Source organism: Hypanus sabinus, chromosome 5, assembly GCF_030144855.1.
Source record: "Hypanus sabinus isolate sHypSab1 chromosome 5, sHypSab1.hap1, whole genome shotgun sequence".
NCBI lineage: Eukaryota > Metazoa > Chordata > Chondrichthyes > Myliobatiformes > Dasyatidae > Hypanus > Hypanus sabinus.
This window is the reverse complement of record NC_082710.1, coordinates 154,387,938-154,412,292: the sequence shown is the minus strand read 5'-3', so window position 1 is coordinate 154,412,292 and position 24,355 is coordinate 154,387,938. Positions and strand designations below refer to the sequence as shown.

Here is a 24,355-nt window from a genome sequence, read left to right as displayed (position 1 = left end):
TGGTGGTGGGATCCTGTTGGAGATGGCAGAAGTTAGGGAGCATTATGTGCTGGACACGGAGACTAGTGGTTGAGACAAGGCGGACCCTATTCCTGGTGGGGTGAAGGCCGGTGTACCCGAAATGGAAGAGATGTGGGTGAGGGCAGTGTTGATTGTGGAGAAGGAAAGCCCCTTTCTTTGAAGGAGGAGGACAAAGTTCTGGAATGAAAAGCCTCATCCCGGGAGCAGATGCAGTGAAGACAGAGGAACTGAAAGAAGGGGATGGTATTTTTACAAGCGACTGGGTGGGAAGAGGTGTGGTCCATGTAGCTGTGAGAATCGGTGGGCTTATAAAAAATATCTGTAGATAAACTGTCTCCACAGATCAATATCATGCAGGTGTCTCTTTCACAACAACATCATTTCCTGTCTGCTAACTTTTATTGGAACTATCAGTAATTTGTTATATCTGCACTATACTGCTGCCACAAAGCAAACTTCACAACTTGTTTCAGTGGCAGTAAACTGGATTGTGATTCTTTTAAAACTGTTCTACACTTTAAAATCTAAATTCTAATGCTTTAAGGATGATTAATAATGTGTTCTTACTCCGTATTTTACATTCTCTTTACTTCCCTTTGTGCTACCTCGATGTACCGTTGCTGTGAAGTGGTGTGTGTGCATGGCTGCAAAACAAAGTTTTCACTGCACCGCGGAGCATGTGACAATAATAAACTGATTGTCAATTGTACGAGAGGGGTTTAGGTTTGAGTCATAGAGTGGTGGAACTCAGAAACAAGACCAGCTGGTCTATGCAGACCAAGGTGCACATCGAAGCTAGTTCCATTTGCCTGAGTTTGGCCCATAGGCCTCCAGACCTTTCCTATCCATGTCCCTATGTGAGAACAAGTCAAATCTGTTGTCATTTAACTATATACATGTATACCGTCAAATGAGACAATGTCTGCCTGACCAGGGACAATATCAAACATAAAAAACACATATACAGTAACAATTTAAATGTTGTTAATGTATCTGTTTAATCACTTCCTCTGGTAGCTTATTCTACCCTCTGGGTGAAAAAAGTTACCCATTATTTTCCTTTTCAATCTCTCTCCTCTCATCGTAAACAAATGTTCTCTAGTTCTTGATTCCCCGATCCTGGGAAAAACCCTATGACAATGTTTCAACTCTATTCAACCTACTTTTTGCTAAAAAAAAATGGCAATTCAATGTTTATTTCAAAGTTCAAAGTAAATTTAGTATCAAAGTGCATATGCGTCACCATATACTAAACTGAGATTCAGTTTCAGAATCAGACTTAATATAATGTCATGAAATTTGTTGTTATGCAGCAACAGTACTTCGCAATACATAATAACAAAAAGGTAAATTGCAGTTAGTATATATATTTTTTGTTATATTAAATAAATAGTGAAAAAAGAGAGAAAAGAAGTAAGGAGGTAGCTCATGGGTTCAGTGTCCATTCAGAAATCTGATGGCAGAGGAGAAGAATCTGTTCCTGAATCACTGAGTGTGAGCATTCAGACTCCTGCAGCTCCTCCCATTGGTCGCAATGAGAAGAGGGCATGACCAGGGTGATGGGGGTCCTTAACGTTGGATGCCACCTTTTTGAGGCATTTCTCCTTGAAAATGTCCTGGATGCTGGGAAGGCTAGTGCCCATGATGGCGCTGACTGATTTTCTTGCGGGCTTTCACAGTAGAACAAAGAGATGCAATAGAAACAATTAAAAATACACACCAAACAAGAACTGACAAACAGCCAACAAAGACTAAAAATAAAACAGTCAAATTTTGACTATCACCCATCAACCAAACCTGTTAAAGATTGCCATATTTAAGAACTCAATAAGTTTGAAATATGCAATATAAACTGGGAAACACTCAGTAGGGCAGGCAGCATCTGTGGAGGGAGGAAAAGAGTCAATGTTTCTGCTCGGGGACCCTTCTCCTGACTCACTTTATGAATTACGTACTTCATCAGTTGCAAGGCTGAGATTTGAGCTTGTGATCAATAATCTTGAATTCTGGCTGACTGCCCAATTATTTCACTCCAGGTCTGCACCACTGCTCCACTCACAAAACTTTCACTCTGAAGGTTCGATCACATGAGTTGAGTTTCTGTTCTGCCTGCAAAACTTAAAGGGACTGAACACACGAGCCTTGGGTTTCTGCTTACAGATAATCGTTTGGGGATAGCCCCTTTAAGAGTTACCAATAAGTATCAATGTATCTTTGTGTTGTGAGCCCCTCCTCTCGGGCTTCTGTCCACCAGTAAGATCCTCCCGTCAAATTCAAACTCCGGCTGTGGAGATTCACGGCTCAGAGGTCAAGAAGCACAAGTGGGGGCTTCCCGGTTCTGGTAAGTCTGAACCTTGGTGGAAATACAGTCCTGAGTCATCCATGTAGTGAGTAGAGTCATTTCTAGCTGGTAAGGAATGGGCTGTTGTAAGTGTATTTCTGACACATTATCGCAAGACATTTCCACTGCCCCCTCGATGACGGGTGTTTTGTTTGATTTCCTTCTTGACTTTCTATGGGTGGCAGGTTGGTTATTTTAAGCAACGTACCCAGATTAGCATCTCCTGCTCTGTCTCGGGTTATCTCATTTGTCTCCCCGTACATCTCCAGACTCGTAAGTGAGCTCATACCCTGACCCCACTACTGTCCCAAACCTACCCCCTCCCCCCCCCCATGCAAAGTCCACACCCAGTCAGCACCGGAGGTCGAGTCAATCAGGATCATCGAGTCATATGGCACTTGATCACACCAACCAAAGTGCTCGCCTCAAATAACCCCATTTGCCTGCACTCAGCCCATGCTCCTCTCAAACTTTCCCACCCGTATACCTATCCAAAAGCCTCTTACATGTTGTTGATGGACCTGCTTCAATCGCTTCCTCTGGTGGCCCATTCCCAACACTGACCTCTCTCTGGGTCAGGAAGTAGCCCCTCGGTCCTTTTTAAATCTTTCCCCTCTCCCCTTAAATCTATGCTTTCCATTCCTTGATTCCCTTTCCTGTGTAGAAGACTGTGTGAATTCACCCTTTCGATGTCCTGCATGAATTTATGCACCTTTACAGGGTCCTTCAGAAAACGTCCAATCTCATTGCTACGCAATTGCTTTTTCCACGACCACAAGAAACTCGGATGACTAGAGCCCCAGCCTGCCCGCTGCCTCCCTCTAACGGGCCCTCGTGTTACCGTCCTCAGAGGTTGTGGCCAATGGCCCTGATAACTCTCACTACTCTTCTTACCCTCTTCCTTTGGGACTTAGGAGGGGACTTAGGACCAACACCACCAGGTTCAGGAACAGTTTTTACCCTTCAACCATCTAATGCCTGAACCAGGATGGATAACTTCAGTCCACTATGCCGAATTGCTCCTGTGGCCCACAGACTCACTTTCGAGGACTCTCTCCAACTCCAATTCTCAGTGTTTATCATTTATCTTCACAATGTCTTCCTTTGCACATTGGCTGTTTATCAGTCTTTATGTAGTGTTTTTCATAAAATTCTTTCATTTTCTTTAAAGGCCAGCAGGAAAATAAAACCCAAGGTAATAAATGGCAACATATACATACTTTGATAACACATTTACTATGTACTTTGATCTTGCCGTACGTCAGCAGAGGGCCGGAGTTTGGTTTCGGGAGGAGGGTGGCCATGTCGGGCCGGATGCTGGCCGAGGGCCTGACCAGCGAGGTGACCTGCCCCGTGTGCCAGGACCTGTTCCGGGACCCGGTGAGGCTGGAGTGCGAGCACAACTTCTGCCGCTCCTGCATCGGGGGCCTGTGGGGCGAGCTGGAGTCGGGCTTCCGGTGCCCCGAGTGCCGGGAGACCTTCCCCCAGCTCCGGCTCAAGAGCAACCGGCTGCTGGCCAACATCGTGGAGAGGGTTCGGCAGCTGCGGCTGGACACCGGAGGGACGGGGGCGCCGGGCTGCTCCCTCTGCCCTTGGCACGATGAGAGGCTCAAGCTGTACTGCCAGGACGACCAGGAGGCCCTGTGTGTGGTGTGTGGCGTATCTAAAGAGCACAAGGACCACCACATTGTGCCCCTCCATGAAGCACAGCAGCTCTGCCAGGTGAGGACCCCCTCCTCCTGGATCTCCCACCTCCCTATTCCCTCCATCCCAACAGCTTTCTCCTTGCCACCACTACCACCACCTCCTCTTGATCCCTTGCCCCTTCTCCAACCTCTCTGGCCCCCATCCAAGAACCCTTTCCTGCCTCTCCTCCCTTTGGCCCTCCTCTTTTCCCATCTTCCTTGCCCCTCTCCTTTTGACACAACATTCTCAATCCTTCTTCTCTTTCCCTCCTCTCCTCTTGCTCCCATCTTCCTTTCCCTTCTTCTGTTGACCCCCATCTCTGTCCCTTCTCCATCTACCCCCTTTGCCCCTTCACCCTCTCCATTTGTCTCAAATCCTTCTTGCACTTGCTTCTCCTCAGACCGCCGCTGCTTGCCCATTTTTCTTCTCTTGCCCTCTCATTTCCATTTGCCCGTATTTCTCCTTTGCACCCTCTCATTTTGACCCTTCTCCTTCCCCTCTCTTCTGCACAGTCTCCACTTTGCCCTTTGCCCCTCCTCCTCTAAAAGCAGCAGTGAAACGGATTGGACAAGGGGCTGTCGATCCCCACGGAATCACGACAAGTGCCACACCGGTGACATGAAACCGGGAGACCGGGTCGGCTGATGACTCTTTCTCTTGTAGGAGAAACTAAAGGAGTCTTCTAATGAGCTGGCGAAGCACGTTGAAGTATTAAGTGGAATTGAAAGCAGCCAAGAAGAAAAAATTGTGGAGCTCAAGGTGATTATTTGAATTTCCTTGTTGTACCGCTTATGATGTGATACCACAATACACCCCCTCCCAGTCCCTGCCCCAACTGTGGGTATGATTATGGTCCCTGTCCGAGTCAGTAAGGAGAGGGATGCCTGTGGCCCTGACCTGGTTGGGGTCATGTGCACCACCACGCCCAGAGCCACTGTCTGTCCGGCAGCACGGTCCAGTGTAGCAATCATTGACAAGCTCGCCGGAGCAGCACTGTCCAGTGACCGATCTCCCCACCCTGCCCACAACAACGAAACTGGATTTGCCTGTCTTGCACCCAACTCCGGGTCACGCAGTATGGCCAACTACAGGAACTACGTGTTCCTATTCTAGTCACGTTCCCTATCCCTCTGTGCCCTGCTCATTCAGATACCTGTCCTGATGTCTCTTCAATGTCATTACTGTTCCTGCCTCCACCACCTCACTCTGGGTAATGATGACCTGGTATTTTTTACTGTTCAGACCTCATTTAAACCTCACCCCTCACCTTAAACACATGTCACCCAGTTTAGGACCCCTCCATCATGTGAAAAGGGATCAGCTAGCTGCATCACAAAAGGTAAAACATGGCAACAGGCCTTTCGGCCCAGAATGTTGTACACAACTAATTGAGTTCATCCTTTCAGATCGCCTTTAAACCTCCTCCCTATGTCCTCCTCCTCTACCTCCCAGTTTTAGACACCCCTGCCATATGATTCGGCCTGGTTCACTACTCTATGATCCTCATAAGCCTCTATAAGGTCACCCCTCAGCCCCCTTCACTCCAGGAAAAGCAACCCCTGTCCATCGGCAAAGAAGAGAAAATCCACAGATGCTGGAAATCCGAGCGACACACACAAGATGCTGGAGGAACTCAGCAGGCCAGGCAGCGTCTACGGAAAAGAGTAAACAATTAACGTTTCAGCCCAAATGAATCAGTCCAGATGAAGGGTCTCATCCGGAAACATCACCTGTTTACTCTTTTCTATAGATGCTGCCTGGCCTGCTGAGTTCCTCCAGCAAATTATGTGTGTTGCCCGAGCTATCCTGAGAACTCAAGTTCTCCAGTCTGGGCAATGCCTGGTGAATCTCTCCTGCACACTCCCTAAGCTTAATCGTGTGCATCTTATTCAAAATCTTCACCGGCAGGGAGGCCCAGAAAAGTTTGTCATATGTACTTCAAAGTATCGAAACGTACAGTGAAGGGTGTCGTTGCGTCAACGATCAACACATTCCAAGGATGTACTGAGGGCACCAACAGCATAGCACATCCCTAACCTATGTGTCTTTTGGAGCGTGGGAGGAAACTGGAGTACATGGAGAAATTCCAGACGGTGAGGGATTGAACCCAGCTACAATACCATGCCACCCTGATTAGTGAACCGTGCGGGGGATGTCAGGGGGTTATCTTGCTCCCAAGGAGAGGTGGTCCATCGGCCTGGACTGGGTCGCTGAGGAGTGTGAACGAGACTCTGCCCGATCTCCAGCGTCTCATCACTGACCGGGGAACCCTGCATACCTGGCGAAGAGAGCAGAGGGGAAGCCCCCCCATCCATTCTGTCTCCACTCTGCCCCTCACCGATCAGGTGTCATCCTGATGCAATGGTCAGCCGAGAGATCCGGGCAGCTCTGTGCCCATCTTGGCTCCGTGCTGGTTTGCCCATGTGGTGCTGCATTACTAACACAGCTACACACAAACCCATCTTCCCAGGGGGTGATGGTGAGGTGTTGAGGGGAAAATGTTGAGTAGACATTGAGGGGGGTATTGGGGATGGCTGTTGAAGGGAAAGTGTTGAGAGGAAGTTGTTGAGGGGAAATGAAGAGAGGAGTATTGAGGGGGTACATTGAGGAGAGTGTGTTTAGGGGATTATGAGGGGAGGGGCTTTAGGGCATTAGTACTCTGAGTGGGGTATTGAGGGGCTACATTGAGGGGAGTGTGTTTAGGGAAGTGTGTTTAGTGGAGTATGAGGTGAGGGGCTTTGGGGATTAGTACTGTGGGTAGGGTACTGAGGGGGTTGTTGAGGGGGAATGAAAGAATGAGTGTTGGGGCAGGAGAGGAAGGGAAAGCATTAAGGGAGGGTGTTGAGAGGGGGTGCTCAAGGTGGGTGTTGAGTGTAGAATGCTGAGGAATGAGAGGAGGGTTGTTGGGGGAGAGGAAGCTGAGGGGGTTGTAGAAGCAGGGGCTGTGGGAGGTTGAAAGGTCACTCGCGACCCTGTGGGGAATGGTCGCTGAGATCCACCTCATCGTTCTGTGGCACAGGAGAGGGTGGCCACCATGGAACCATATGAGGAGGGTATTCGGGGGGGGGAGTGTTGGGAGAATGAGTTCGAAGGATAATCCGTGCTCCCCTCGCTGCACAGGAGAAGACGGCTGCCCTGAGGGAGCGCATGGTGTCCGAGCTGGACCTGCTCCGCCAGTTCCTCCAGCAGGAGCAGGACCGTCTGCTGGACCTGCTGCGGGAGGAGGAGAGCCGGCTGCTCGGGGAGATGCAGGACATGCTCCGCCGCGTCCGCCACCAGAGGACCGCCCTGGAGTCCGAGATGGCCAACATCCAGCAGAGGCTAAGCGAGAAGGAGCCAGCCACACTTCTCCAGGTGGGATCCCGGGAATCCCAGGCTACTTCCGGGATGAGTGGATTAGGGAGGGAGCAGCCTTCCTTTCCTCCACAAACTGGAGACAAGAACGCTGGTCTGTCTGGTTCGGAGAAACATTGTCTCATTTTATGTATACATTATATGGCTATAAATAGTGCCTATAAAAAGTATCCACCTACCCACCCCACCCACCCCGGAAGTTCTTATGTTTTAGACAATGTTTTACAACATTGAATCACAGTGGATTTAATTTGGCTTTTTTTTACACTGATCAACAGAAAAAAAACTTTCATGTCAAGTTGAAAACAGATCTCTACAAAGTGATCTGAATTAATTACAAAAGACAAAATAATTGATTGCATAAGTATTCATCCCCGTCAAGTCAATATTTAGTAGATGCACCTTTGGCAGCAATTACAGCCTTGAGTCTGTGTGGATAGGTCTCTATCAGCTTTGCACATCTGGACACTGCGATTTTTCCCCATTCTTCTTTGCATAACCACTCAAGCTCTGTCAGATTGCATAGGGATCGTGAGTAAACAGCTCTTTTCAAGTCCAGCCGCAAATTCTGAATTGGATGGAGGTCTGGACTCTGACTTGGCCACTCCAGGACACAAACTTTGATGTTTCTAAGCCATTCCTGTATAGCTTTGGCTTTATTTGCAGGGTAATTGTCTTGTGGGGAAAAAAATCTCCCAAGTCACAGTTCTCTTGCAGACTGCATTAGGTTTTCCTCCAGGATTTCCCTGTATTTTGCTGCATTCATTTTACCCTCTACCTTCACAAGCGTTCCAGGCCTGCTGCAGTGAAGCATCTCCACAGCGTGATGCAGCCACCACCGTGCTTCACGGTAGGGGTGGTGTGTTTTTGATTATGTGTGCTGTTTAGCTTATGCCAAACATAGTGCTTAGTCTGATGGCCAAAAAGCTCAATTTTGGTTTCAGCAGACCATAGAACCTTCTTCCATCTGACTTCTGAGTCTCCCACGTGCCTCTAGTTGATATTTCATGTGTTTTTTTTTCAACAGTGGCTTTCTCTTTGCAATTCTCCCATAAATCTGCAACTGGTGAAGCACCCAGAGAACAGTTGTTGTATGTGCAGTCTCTCCCATCTCGGCCACTGAAGTTTGTAACTCCTCCAGAGTTGTCATAGGTCTCTTGTTGGCCTCCCTCACTAGTCCCCTTCTTACACAGTCACTCAGTTTTTGAGGACAGCCTGCTCTGGGCAGATTTACAGCTGTACCATATTCTTTCCATTTCTTGATGATTGATTAAACTGTACTCCAAGGGATATTCAGTGTCTTGAAATTCTTCTTGTATCCATCTCCTGACTTATACTTTTCAATAACCTTTTTGCGGAGTTGTTTGGAGTGTTCTTTTGTGTTCATGGAGTAGTTTTTGCCTGGATACTGACTCCCCAGCAGTTGGACCTTCCAGATACAGGTGTGTTTTTACTACAATCAATTGAAACATCTTGACTGTGCACAATTCTCCAGAAACAGCAGTCCATGTAACTAATTATGTGATTTCTGAATCCAATTGGCTGCACCAGTGATGATTTGGTGTGTCATATTAAATGGCAGGGTGAACACATGCAATCAATTATTTTGTTTTGTATTTGTAATTAATAACACAAGAGTCTTCTTCTGTTGATCAGAGTCAACAAAGACAAATTAAATCCACTGTGATTCAATAATGTAAAACAATAAAACTTAAAAATTTCCAACTGGGGTGAATACTTTTTATAGGCACTGTGTGTTATATACATGAATATAGTTAAATGACAATAAACTTGACTTAACTAGACCAGTGGGAGGCTTTCTCCAAAGTCAGGGGGACTGGACCCAACATCTTTGGGATAGTCTGCTGACGCACTGAGGAGGACATTTCGCTAACTCCACCTGGAATTGGAATTGGTGTATTATTGTCACATGTACTGAGATACTTTGAAAAGCTTGTCTTGCATACTGTTCTCACAGATCAGTTCATTACTTGTGGCTTGTCATATGAAGAGCATATGATGGCTCTGGGCCTGTGTTCTCTGGAATTCAGAAGAATGAGGGGTGACCTCATTGAAACCTATTGAATGGTGAAAGGCCTTGACCGAGTGAATGTGGAGAGGATGTTTCCTATGGTGGGGGAGTCTAAGACCAGAGGACACAGCCTCAGAATAGAAAGACGTCCTTTGAGAATGGAGATGAGGTAGGAGTACTGCCTGACAAATCTGTTGGAATTCTTTGAGAAGTTACCAGACAGGATGGACAAAGGAGAGCCAGGGGATTTTCAGGCCTTTGCAAGACGCTGCACCAGATAAGAGCCCATAGTATTACTGGAAAGAAATCCACATGAATAGAGTTGCTGACTGGCAGGAGGCAAAGAGTGGGGGGGAAAAGGGAACCACTTCTGGTAGGCTGCTGGAGACGAATTGGGTTCTGCAGAGGTCAGCGTTGGGACCACTTCTTTTCACATTACGAATCACCGATATATGACAGATTGATGGCTTTGTAGCCAGGTTTTTGGATGATCCGAAGATAGGTGGAGGGGCAGGTAGTGTTGAGGAAGCAGGGAGTTTGCAGAAGGATTTAGACAGGGCAAAGAAGTGGCAGATGGAATATGGAGTACGGTTGTGAACTTTGGTAGAAAGAATTAAATCATAGAAAATTCAGAATCAGAAGTGCAAAGGGACTTGGGAGTCCTCGTGTAGGATTCCCTAAAGATAAACTTGTAGGTTGAGTCGGTGGTGAGGAAGGCAAATGCAATGTTAGCATTCATTTCAAGAGGACCAGAATACAAGAGCAAGGATATAATGCCTAGGCTTTATAAGGCATTGATCAGACCATGCCTGAGTATTGAGAGCAGTTCTGGGCCACCTATCTAAGAAGTGCTGGTGCCGGCGTTAGAGATGGTCCGGAGGAGAACCACAGGAATGAATCCAGGAATGAAAGGGTTAATGTAAGAGGAGTGTTTGATGGCTCTGGGCTTGTACTGGCTGGTGTATAGAAGGGTGGACCTCATTGAAACCTATTGAATTTTAAAAAGCCTAAATAGAGTGGATATGGAGAGGAAGTTTCCTATAGTGGGTGTGTCCAGTGCCAGAGGGCACAGCCTCAGAATAGAAGGATGTCCTTTGAGAACAGAGATGAGGAGGAATTTGCTTAGCCAGAGGGTGGTGAATCTGTGGAATTCGTTGCCACAGACTGCTGTGAAAGTCAAGTCATTGGGTATATTTGAAGCGGAGGTTAATAGTTTCTTGTCTTGTGAGGGTGTCGAAGGTTATGGAAAGAAGGCAGGAGAATGGGGTTGAGAGGGATAATAAATCAGCCATGGAGCGGACTCAATGGGCCGAGTGGCCTAATTTTGCTCCTATGTCTTATGGTCAAGCCCTTTCTCCCAGGTCCATGTAACCAACTGCTTACGCTAACCCACACAGCAGCCAACAAACCCACCAACCCACGCGTCTTTGTGATATGGGAAAGAAACGGGAGCGCTCGGGGGAAAGCCACGCGGTCAGAGGGAGAGCGTGCAGACTCCACAGTGCCAGAGCTCAGGGTTGAACCCCGGCCTCCGGAGCGCTGAGAGGCAGCGGCTCCAACCACTGCAAACGCAGCCTGTGTGTACACGGAGGAGTCGAGCCCGAGTGTGTTGGGGGTTCATGGGTAGGCACGTATCCTATCTGTATGGGGGGGGGGGAATACTGTCGATAATTTCTAGGGGAGGGGGCTCCCCTGAGGCACTGCTCCACTCAAACCAGCACTTCAGTGCGCTGGTCGAGGGGCCGAGAGATCTGTGTTACTGACACTGATGTTTGTCCCTCCCTTTCCTCTCTTGCAGGACATCAAAGATCTGACAGAAAGGTAAGGTGCTGAGCTGGGAATCACAGACACACACGCGTGGCAAATAATTGCATCATACCCAGTCAAACACTTAGAAACACACTCTTGCATTGTGCAAATGAAAGTGTGCAGACATGCACACACTAACATACATCGCACACACACACACACAGACACTGAAGATGCTCACTCAGATATAGATAACAAGACCACATTCACAGCCAAAGACCATCCACTGTTCACATCTACAGAGACATGACAGAATGTACAGTTACACATCCCTAGGTACGCACACACACTCATTCACAGAGATACACACTCACAGACATACACATATACAGACAGACACACAGATTCACAAACAGACACACAAACATAGCCAGAGACACACACACGCCCACAGAGACGGACTGAGTGACACAAACACATGCCAACAGATAAGCAGACAGGCAGGCGCGCGCGCACACACACGGCAAACTACGCTACGACACTAACCTCAGACAGATCTAGCAGTGGGTGTGCAGTGACCACACTGTCCTCTGCCTCTCTGACAGGGTAAAGCAGGGTACATCAGAGTGGCAAGTGGTCTCGGTGACCAAGATGAACATCGGCCCCTTTCAAGGTCCGCTGCAGTACGCAGTATGGAAGAGGATGAGAGGCATCATCAGCCCAGGTGAGAGCCTCCCCAATGGCAGCAGTTGTTGCATCTACTCCACACCAGACAGAGCCGAGAACACACTGATCCACTAATTCACTCCTCAGAGCCTGATCCCCCCCCACACACACACCTCAGAGCCTGATCCCCCCCCACACTCACACCTCAGAGCCTGATCCCCCCCACACACACACCTCAGAGCCTGATCCCCCCGCACACTCACACCTCAGAGCCTGATCCCCCCCACACACACACCTCAGAGCCTGATCCCCCCCACACACACACCTCAGAGCCTGATCCCCCCCCACACACACACCTCAGAGCGTGATCCCCCCCCCACACACACTCCTCAGAGCCTGATCCCCCCGCACACACACACCTCAGAGCCTGATCCCCCCCACACACACACCTCAGAGCCTGATCCCCCCCCCACACACACCTCAGAGCCTGATCCCCCCCCACACACACACCTCAGAGCCTGATACCCCCCCACACACACCTCAGAGCCTGATCCCCCCCCACACACACACCTCAGAGCCTGATCCCCCACACACTCACACCTCAGAGCCTGATCCCCCCCCCCCCACACACCTCAGAGCCTGATTCCCCCCCACACACACACCTCAGAGCCTGATTCCCCCCCACACTCACACCTCAGAGCCTGATCCCCCCCACACACACTCACCTCAGAGCCTGATTCCCCCCCACACACACCTCAGAGCCTGATCCCCCCCACACACACACCTCAGAGCCTGATCCCCCCCACACACTCACCTCAGAGCCTGATCCCCCCCACACACACACCTCAGAGCCTGATCCCCCCCCACACACTCACCTCAGAGCCTGATCCCCCCCACACACACACACCTCAGAGCCTGATCCCCCCCACACACACTCACCTCAGAGCCTGATTCCCCCCCACACTCACACCTCAGAGCCTGATCCCCCCCACACACTCACCTCAGAGCCTGATCCCCCCCACACACACACACCTCAGAGCCTGATCCCCCCACACACACACCTCAGAGCCTGATCCCCCCCACACACACACCTCAGAGCCTGATCCCCCCCCACACACACACCTCAGAGCGTGATCCCCCCCCCACACACACTCCTCAGAGCCTGATCCCCCCGCACACACACACCTCAGAGCCTGACCCCCCCCACACACACACCTCAGAGCCTGATCCCCCCCCCACACACACCTCAGAGCCTGATCCCCCCCCACACACACACCTCAGAGCCTGATCCCCCACACACTCACACCTCAGAGCCTGATCCCCCCCCCACACACCTCAGAGCCTGATTCCCCCCCACACACACACCTCAGAGCCTGATCCCCCCCACACACACCTCAGAGCCTGATCCCCCCCACACACACACCTCAGAGCCTGATCCCCCCACACACACACCTCTCAGAGCCTGATCCCCCCCCACACACACACCTCAGAGCCTGATCCCCCCCCCAACACACACCTCAGAGCCTGATCCCCCCCCACACTCACACCTCAGAGCCTGATCCCCCCACCACACACACACCTCAGAGCCTGATCCCCCCCCACACTCACACCTCAGAGCCTGATCACCCCCACACACACACCTCAGAGCCTGATCCCCCCACAACACACACCTCTCAGAGCCTGATCCCCCCCCAACACACACCTCTCAGAGCCTGATCCCCCCCCACACACACACCTCAGAGCCTGATCCCCCCCCACACTCACACCTCAGAGCCTGATCCCCCCACCACACACACACCTCAGAGCCTGATGCCCCCCCACACACACACCTCAGAGCCTGATCCCCCCCACACACACCTCAGAGCCTGATACCCCCCCAACACTCACACCTCAGAGCCTGATCCCCCCCCCCACACACACCTCAGAGCCTGATCCCCCCCACACACACACCTCAGAGCCTGATCCCCCCACACACACTCCTCAGAGCCTGATCCCCCCCACACTAACCTCAGAGCCTGATCCCCACCCCCCACACTCACACCTCAGAGCCTGATCCCCCCCCACACACACACCTCAGAGCCTGATCCCCCCCACACACACACCTCAGAGCCTGATCCCCCCACACACACTCCTCAGAGCCTGATCCCCCCCACACACACCTCAGAGCCTGATCCCCCCACAACACACACCTCTCAGAGCCTGATCCCCCCCCACACACACACCTCAGAGCCTGATCCCCCCCACACACACCTCAGAGCCTGATCCCCCCCCCACACTCACACCTCAGAGCCTGATCCCCCCCACACACAACCTCAGAGCCTGATCCCCCCCACACACACACCTCAGAGCCTGATCCCCCCCCCACACACACCTCAGAGCCTGATCCCCCCCCACACTCACACCTCAGAGCCTGATCCCCCCCACACACACACCTCAGAGCCTGATCCCCCCCCACACACACACCTCAGAGCCTGATCCCCCCCACACACACACCTCAGAGCCTGATCCCCCCACACACACTCCTCAGAGCCTGATCCCCCCCACACACACCTCAGAGCCTGATCCCCCCACAACACACACCTCTCAGAGCCTGATCCCCCCCCACACACACACCTCAGAGCCTGATCCCCCCCACACACACCTCAGAGCCTGATCCCCCCCCCACACTCACACCTCAGAGCCTGATCCCCCCCACACACAACCTCAGAGCCTGATCCCCCCCACACACACACCTCAGAGCCTGATCCCCCCCCCACACACACCTCAGAGCCTGATCCCCCCCCACACTCACACCTCAGAGCCTGATCCCCCCCACACACACTCCTCAGAGCCTGATCCCCCCCCACACTCACCTCAGAGCCTGATCCCCCCCCACACACACACCTCAGAGCCTGATCCCCCCCCCACACACACCTCAGAGCCTGATCCCCCCCCACACACACACCTCAGAGCCTGATCCCCCACACACTCACACCTCAGAGCCTGATCCCCCCCCACCACACACCTCAGAGCCTGATTCCCCCACACACACACACCTCAGAGCCTGATCCCCCCCACACACACACCTCAGAGCCTGATCCCCCCCCCCACACACACACCTCAGAGCCTGATCCCCCCCCACACACACCTCAGAGCCTGATCCCCCCCCACACACACACCTCAGAGCCTGATCCCCCACACACTCACACCTCAGAGCCTGATCCCCCCCCCCACACACCTCAGAGCCTGATTCCCCCCCACACACACACCTCAGAGCCTGATTCCCCCCCACACTCACACCTCAGAGCCTGATCCCCCCCACACACACACCTCAGAGCCTGATCCCCCCCCACACACTCACCTCAGAGCCTGATCCCCCCCACACACACACCTCAGAGCCTGATCCCCCCCACACACACTCACCTCAGAGCCTGATTCCCCGCCACACTCACACCTCAGAGCCTGATTCCCCCCCACACACACACCTCAGAGCCTGATCCCCCCCACACACACCTCAGAGCCTGATCCTCCCCACACACACACCTCAGAGCCTGATCCCCCCACACACACACACCTCAGAGCCTGATCCCCCCCCCAACACACACCTCTCAGAGCCTGATCCCCCCCCACACACACACCTCAGAGCCTGATCCCCCCCCACACTCACACCTCAGAGCCTGATCCCCCCCCCACACACACCTCAGAGCCTGATCCCCCCCCACACTCACACCTCAGAGCCTGATCACCCCCACACACACACCTCAGAGCCTGATCCCCCCCCAACACACACCTCTCAGAGCCTGATCCCTCCCCCACACACACACCTCAGAGCCTGATCCCCCCCCACACTCACACCTCAGAGCCTGATCCCCCCACCACACACACACCTCAGAGCCTGAAGCCCCCCCACACACACACCTCAGAGCCTGATCCCACCACACACACTCCTCAGAGCCTGATCCCCCCCACACACACCTCAGAGCCTGATCCCCCCACAACACACACCTCTCAGAGCCTGATCCCCCCCCACACACTCACCTCAGAGCCTGATCCCCCCCACACACACACCTCAGAGCCTGATCCCTCCCACACACACACCTCAGAGCCTGATCCCCCCCCCACACACACAACTCAGAGCCTGATCCCCCCCACACACAACCTCAGAGCCTGATCCCCCCCACACACACACCTCAGAGCCTGATCCCCCCCACACACACACACCTCAGAGCCTGATCCCCCCCCCACACACACCTCAGAGCCTGATCCCCCCCCCCACACTCACACCTCAGAGCCTGATCCCCCCCAACACACACACCTCAGAGCCTGATCCCCCCCCACACACACCTCAGAGCCTGATCCCCCCACAACACACACCTCTCAGAGTCTGATCCCCCCCCCACACACACCTCAGAGCCTGATCCCCCCCACACACACACACCTCAGAGCCTGATCCCCCCCCACACACACACCTCAGAGCCTGATCCCCCCCCACACTCACACCTCAGAGCCTGATCCCCCCCCACACACACACCTCAGAGCCTGATCCCCCCCCACACTCACACCTCAGAGCCTGATCCCCCCCCCACACTCACACCTCAGAGCCTGATCCCCCCCAACACACACACACACCTCAGAGCCTGATCCCCCCCCACACACACCTCAGAGCCTGATCCCCCCCCACACACACCTCTCAGTGCCTGATCCCCCCCCCCACACTCACACCTCAGAGCCTGATCCCCCCCCACACTCACACCTCAGAGCTTGATCCCCCCCCACACACACTCAGAGCCTGATCCCCCCACAACACACACCTCTCAGAGCCTGATCCCCCCCCACACACACACCTCAGAGCCTGATCCCCCCCCACACACACACCTCAGAGCCTGATCCCCCGCCACACACACACCTCAGAGCCTGATCCCCACCCCACACACACCTCGGAGCCTGATCCCCCCCCACACACACACCTCAGAGCCTCATCCCCCCCCACACACACCTCAGAGCCTGATCCCCCCCCACACACACACCTCAGAGCCTGATCCCCCCACAACACACACACCTCAGAGCCTGATCCCCCCCACACACACACACCTCAGAGCCTGATCCCCCCACAACACACACACCTCAGAGCCTGATCCCCCCCCCCACACTCACACCTCAGAGCCTGATCCCCCCCCACACACACACACACCTCAGAGCCTGATCCCCCCCCCCACACTCACACCTCAGAGCCTGATCCCCCCCCACACACACACCTCAGAGCCTGATCCCCCCCACACACACACCTCGGAGCCTGATCCCCCCCCACACACACACACCTCAGAGCCTGATCCCCCCCCACACTCACACCTCAGGGCCTGATCCCCCCCCCCACACACACACCTCAGAGCCTGATTCCCCCCCCACACACACACCTCAGAGCCTGATCCCCCCCCACACTCACACCTCAGGGCCTGATCCCCCCCCCACACACACACCTCAGAGCCTGATCCCCCCCCACACACACACACCTCAGAGCCTGATTCCCCCCCACACACACACACCTCAGAGCCTGATCCCCCCCAACACACACCTCTCAGAGCCTGATCCCCCCCCAACACACACACCTCTCAGAGCCTGATCCCCCCCCACACACACACCTCAGAGCCTGATCCCCCCCAACACACACCTCTCAGAGCCTGATCCCCCCCCACACACACACCTCAGAGCCTGATCCCCCCCCACACACACACCTCAGAGCCTGATACCCCCCCCACACTCACACCTCAGAGCCTGATACCCCCCCACACTCACACCTCAGAGCCTGATCCCCCCCACACACACACACCTCAGAGCCTGATCCCCCCCAACACACACCTCTCAGAGCCTGATCCCCCCCCAACACACACCTCTCAGAGCCTGATCCCCCCCCACACACACACCTCAGAGCCTGATCCCCCCCCACACTCACACCTCAGAGCCTGATCCCCCCACCACACACACACCTCAGAGCCTGATGCCCCCCCACACACACACCTCAGAGCCTGATCCCCCCCACACACACACACACCTCAGAGCCTGATCCCCCCACAACACACACCTCTCAGAGCCTGATCCCCCCCCACACACACACCTCAGAGCCTGATCCCCCCCACACACACCTCAGTGCCTGATCCCCCCCCCACACTCACACCTCAGAGCCTGATCCCCCCCCCCACACTCACCTCAGAGCCTGATCCCCCCACACACACTCCTCAGAGCCTGATCCCCCCCACACACACACCTCAGAGCCTGATCCCCCCCACACACACACACCTCAGAGCCTGATCCCCCCCCACACACACACCTCAGAGCCTGATCCCCCCCACACACTCACACCTCAGAACCTGATCCCCCCCACACACACACCTCAGAGCCTGAACCCCCCCCCCCCCACACACACACACCTCAGAGCCTGATCCCCCCCCGCACACACACACCTCAGAGCCTGATCCCCCCCCCACACACACACCTCAGAGCCTGATCCCCCCACACACACACCTCAGAGCCTGATCCCCCCACAACACACACAACCTCTCAGAGCCTGATCCCCCCCCAACACACACACCTCAGAGCCTGATCCCCCCACAACACACACACCTCTCAGAGCCTGATCCCCCCCACACACACACCTCAGAGCCTGATCCCCCCCCCACACACACACCTCTCAGAGCCTGATCCCCCCCACACACACACCTCAGAGCCTGATCCCCCCCCACACACACACCTCAGAGCCTGATCCCCCCACACACTCACACCTCAGAGCCTGATCCCCCCACACACTCACACCTCAGAGCATGATCCCCCCCCACACCACACACCTCAGAGCCTGATTCCCCCCCACACACTCACCTCAGAGCCTGATCCCCCCCCAACACACACCTCTCAGAGCCTGATCCCCCCCCCACACACACCTCAGAGCCTGTTCCCCCCCCACACTCACACCTCAGAGCCTGATCCCCCCACCACACCACACACCTCAGAGCCTGATGCCCCCCCACACACACACCTCAGAGCCTGATCCCCCCACACACACACACACCTCAGAGCCTGATCCCCCCACAACACACACCTCTCAGAGCCTGATCCCCCCCCCACACACACACCTCAGAGCCTGATCCCCCCCACACACACCTCAGTGCCTGATCCCCCCCCACACTCACACCTCAGACCTGATCCCCCCCCCCACACTCACCTCAGAGCCTGATCCCCCCCACACACACTCCTCAGAGCCTGATCCCCCCCACACACACACCTCAGAGCCTGATCCCCCCCACACACACACACCTCAGAGCCTGATCCCCCCCACACACACACCTCAGAGCCTGATCCCCCCCACACACTCACACCCTCAGAGCCTGATCCCCCCCACACACACACCTCAGAGCCTGATCCCCCCCACACACTCACACCTCAGAGCCTGATCCCCCCCCACACACACACCTCAGAGCCTGATCCCCGCACACACACACCTCAGAGCCTGATCCCCCCCCACACTCACACCTCAGAGCCTGATCCCCCCCCCACACACACACCTCAGAGCCTGATCCCCCCCACCACACACTCACACCTCAGAGCCTGATCCCCCCCCCCACACTCACCTCAGAGTCTGATTCCCCCCCACACACACACACCTCAGAGCCTGATCCCCCCCCACACACACACACCTCAGAGCCTGATCCCCCCACACACACACACCTCAGAGTCTGATCCCCCCCCACACACTCACCTCAGAGCCTGATCCCCCCCCACACACTCACCTCAGAGTCTGATCCCCCCCCACACCACACACCTCAGAGCCTGATCCCCCCCCCCACACTCACACCTCAGAGCCTGATTCCCCCCACACACACACCTCAAGAGCCTGATCCCCCCCCCACACACACACCTCAGAGCCTGAACCCCCCCCCCCACACACACACCTCAGAGCCTGATCCCCCCCCGCACACACACACCTCAGAGCCTGATCCCCCCCCCACACACACACCTCAGAGCCTGATCCCCCCACAACACACACCTCATAGCCTGATCCCCCCACAACACACACACCTCTCAGAGCCTGATCCCCCCCAACACACACACCTCAGAGCCTGATCCCCCCACAACACACACACCTCTCAGAGCCTGATCCCCCCCACACACACACCTCAGAGCCTGATCCCCCCCCCACACACACACCTCTCAGAGCCTGATCCCCCCCCACACACACACCTCAGAGCCTGATCCCCCCCCACACACACACCTCAGAGCCTGATCCCCCCCACACACTCACACCTCAGAGCCTGATCCCCCCACACACTCACACCTCAGAGCATGATCCCCCCCACACACACACCTCAGAGCCTGATTCCCCCCCACACACACACCTCAGAGCCTGATCCCCCCCCCAACACACACCTCAGAGCCTGATCCCCCCCACACACACACCTCAGAGCTGATCCCCCCCCCCACACACACCTCAGAGCCTGATCCCCCCCACCACACACACCTCAGAGCCTGATCCCCCCCCCAACACACACCTCAGAGCCTGATCCCCCCCACACACACACCTCAGAGCCTGAGCCCCCCCACACTCACACCTCAGAGCCTGATCCCCCCCACACTCACACCTCAGAGCCTGATCGCCCCCACACACACACACCTCAGAGCCTGATCCCCCCCCCCACTCACACCTCAGAGCCTGATCCCCCCCACCACACACAACACCTCAGAGCCTGATCCCCCCCCCACACACACTCAGAGCCTGATCCCCCCACACACAGACCTCAGAGACTGATCCCCCCCCACACACACCTCTCGGAGCCTGATCCCCCCCCACACACACACCTCAGAGCCTGATCACACCCCCCACACACCTCAGAGCCTGATCCCCCCCCACACACACCACCTCAGAGCCTGATCCCCCCCGACACTCACACCTCAGAGCCTGATCCCCCACCACACACACACCTCAGAGCCTGATCCCCCCCACACACACACCTCAGAGCCTGAGCCCCCCCACACTCACACCTCAGAGCCTGAGCCCCCCCACACTCACACCTCAGAGCCTGATCCCCCCCACACTCACACCTCAGAGCCTGATCCCCCCCACACTCACACTTCAGAGCCTGATCCCCCCCCCCACACACACCTCAGAGCCTGATCCCCCACCACACACACCTCTCAGAGCCTGATCCCCCACCCCACAATCACACCTCCGAGCCTGATCCCCCCCACACACACACACCTCAGAGCCTGATCCCCCCCAACACACACACACACCTCAGAGCCTGATCCCCCCCCAACACACACACACACACCTCAGAGCCTGATCCCCCCCCCCACACACACACCTCAGAGCCTGATCCCCCCCCACACTCACACCTCAGAGCCTGATCCCCCCCACCACACACACACCTCAGAGCCTGATCCCCCCCCCCCACACACACACTCAGAGCCTGATCCCCCCCCACACACACAACTCAGAGCCTGATCCCCCCCCACACACACACACCTCAGAGCCTGATCCCCCCCCACACACACACCTCAGAGCCTGATCCCCCCCACACACACACCTCAGAGCTGATCCCCCCCCACACACACACCTCAGAGCCTGATCCCCCCCCCCACACACACACCTCAGAGCCTGATCCCCCCCCCACACACACACACCTCAGAGCCTGATCCCCCCCCACACACACCTCTCAGAGCCTGATCCCCCCACACACACACCTCAGAGCCTGATCCCCCCCCCCACACACACACCTCAGAGCCTGATCCCCCCCCACACACACACACCTCAGAGCCTGATCCCCCCCCACACACTCACACCTCAGAGCCTGATCCCCCCCCGCCACACACACCTCAGAGCCTGATCCCCCCTCCACACACACACCTCAGAGCCTGATCCCCCCCCACACTCACAGCTCAGAGCCTGATCCCCCCCCACACTCACCTCAGAGCCTGATCCCCCCCCACACTCACCTCAGAGCCTGATCCCCCCACACACACACCTCAGAGCCTGATCCCCCCCCACACACACACCTCAGAGCCTGATCCCCCCCCACACACACACACCTCAGAGCCTGATCCCCCCCCACACACACACACCTCAGAGCCTGATCCCCCCCACACACACACACACCTCAGAGCCTGATCCCCCCCCACACACACACCTCAGAGCCTGATTCCCCCCCCACACACACCTCAGAGCCTGATCCCCCCCCACACACACCTCAGAGCCTGATCCCCCCCCACACACACACACCTCAGAGCCTGATCCCCCCCCACACACACACACCTCAGAGCCTGATCCCCCCCCACACACACACACCTCAGAGCCTGATCCCCCCCCCGCCACACACACCTCAGAGCCTGTTCCCCCTCCACACACACCTCTCAGAGCCTGATCCCCCCCCCACACACACACCTCAGAGCCTGATCTCCCCCAACACACACACCTCAGAGCCTGATCCCCCCCACACACACACACCTCAGAGCCTGATCCCCCCCAACACACACACCTCAGAGCCTGATCCCCCCCCACACACACACACCTCAGAGCCTGATCCCCCCCCCCACACACACACCTCAGAGACTGATCCCCCCCCCCAGACTCACACCTCAGAGCCTGATCCCCCCCCCCACACACACACACCTCAGAGCCTGATCCCCCCCCCACACACACACCTCAGAGCCTGATCCCCCCCCAACACACACACCTCAGAGCCTGATCCCCCCCCCACAACACACCTCAGAGCCTGATCCCCCCCACACACACACACCTCAGAGCCTGATCCCCCCCCCCACACACACACCTCAGAGCCTGATCCCCCCCACACACACACACCTCAGAGCCTGATCCCCCCACACACTCACCTCAGAGTCTGATTCCCCCCCCACACACACACCTCAGAGCCTGATCCCCCCCCACACACACACCTCAGAGCCTGATCCCCCGACACACACACACCTCAGAGCCTGATCCCCCCCCACACACACACCTCAGAGCCTGATCCCCCCCCCACACACACCTCAGAGCCTGATCCCCCCCAACACACACCTCTCAGAGCCTGATCCCCCCTCCCCACACACTCACACCTCAGAGCCTGATCCCCCCACACACACACACCTCAGAGCCTGATCCCCCCCACACACACACACCTCAGAGCCTGATCCCCCCCACACACACACACCTCAGAGCCTGATCCCCCCCCACACACACACCTCAGAGCCTGATCCCCCCCCCACACACACACCTCAGAGCCTGATCCCCCCCCACACTCACACCTCAGAGCCTGATCCCCCCACCACACACACACCTCAGAGCCTGATGCCCCCCCACACACACACCTCAGAGCCTGATCCCCCCACACACACACACACCTCAGAGCCTGATCCCCCCACAACACACACCTCTCAGAGCCTGATCCCCCCCCACACACACACCTCAGAGCCTGATCCCCCCCACACACACCTCAGTGCCTGATCCCCCCCCCACACTCACACCTCAGAGCCTGATCCCCCCCCCCACACTCACCTCAGAGCCTGATCCCCCCACACACACTCCTCAGAGCCTGATCCCCCCCACACACACACCTCAGAGCCTGATCCCCCCCACACACACACACCTCAGAGCCTGATCCCCCCCACACACACACCTCAGAGCCTGATCCCCCCCACACACTCACACCTCAGAACCTGATCCCCCCCCACACACACACCTCAGAGCCTGAACCCCCCCCCCCCACACACACACCTCAGAGCCTGATCCCCCCCCGCACACACACACCTCAGAGCCTGATCCCCCCCCCACACACACACCTCAGAGCCTGATCCCCCCCACACACACACCTCAGAGCCTGATCCCCCCACAACACACACACCTCTCAGAGCCTGATCCCCCCCAACACACACACCTCAGAGCCTGATCCCCCCACAACACACACACCTCTCAGAGCCTGATCCCCCCCACACACACACCTCAGAGCCTGATCCCCCCCCACACACACACCTCTCAGAGCCTGATCCCCCCCACACACACACCTCAGAGCCTGATCCCCCCCCACACACACACCTCAGAGCCTGATCCCCCCCACACACTCACACCTCAGAGCCTGATCCCCCCACACACTCACACCTCAGAGCATGATCCCCCCCACACACACACCTCAGAGCCTGATTCCCCCCCCACACACTCACCTCAGAGCCTGATCCCCCCCCAACACACACCTCTCAGAGCCTGATCCCCCCCCACACACACACCTCAGAGCCTGTTCCCCCCCCACACTCACACCTCAGAGCCTGATCCCCCCACCACACACACACCTCCAGAGCCTGATCCCCCCACAACACACACCTCTCAGAGCCTGATCCCCCCCCACACACACACCTCAGAGCCTGATCCCCCCCACACACACCTCAGTGCCTGATCCCCCCCCCACACTCACACCTCAGAGCCTGATCCCCCCCCCCCACACTCACCTCAGAGCCTGATCCCCCCACACACACTCCTCAGAGCCTGATCCCCC

The 24,355-nt window shown here is 55.8% G+C and overlaps 1 protein-coding gene across 1 annotated transcript in view; it reads left to right on the top strand.

Annotated features, from left to right (window-relative positions):
* LOC132394796 (zinc-binding protein A33-like) overlaps nucleotides 1-24,355 on the top strand; it is a 45,042-nt gene that overhangs the window by 5,299 nt on the left and 15,388 nt on the right. Inside the window, exons 2-6 of the mRNA XM_059971203.1 lie at nucleotides 3,628-4,084; nucleotides 4,712-4,807; nucleotides 7,169-7,402; nucleotides 11,233-11,255; nucleotides 11,789-11,907. Of these exons, the coding sequence (XP_059827186.1) occupies nucleotides 3,665-4,084; nucleotides 4,712-4,807; nucleotides 7,169-7,402; nucleotides 11,233-11,255; nucleotides 11,789-11,907 (892 nt within the window). The 5' untranslated portion in view covers nucleotides 3,628-3,664. The remainder of the gene's footprint in view (nucleotides 1-3,627; nucleotides 4,085-4,711; nucleotides 4,808-7,168; nucleotides 7,403-11,232; nucleotides 11,256-11,788; nucleotides 11,908-24,355) is intronic.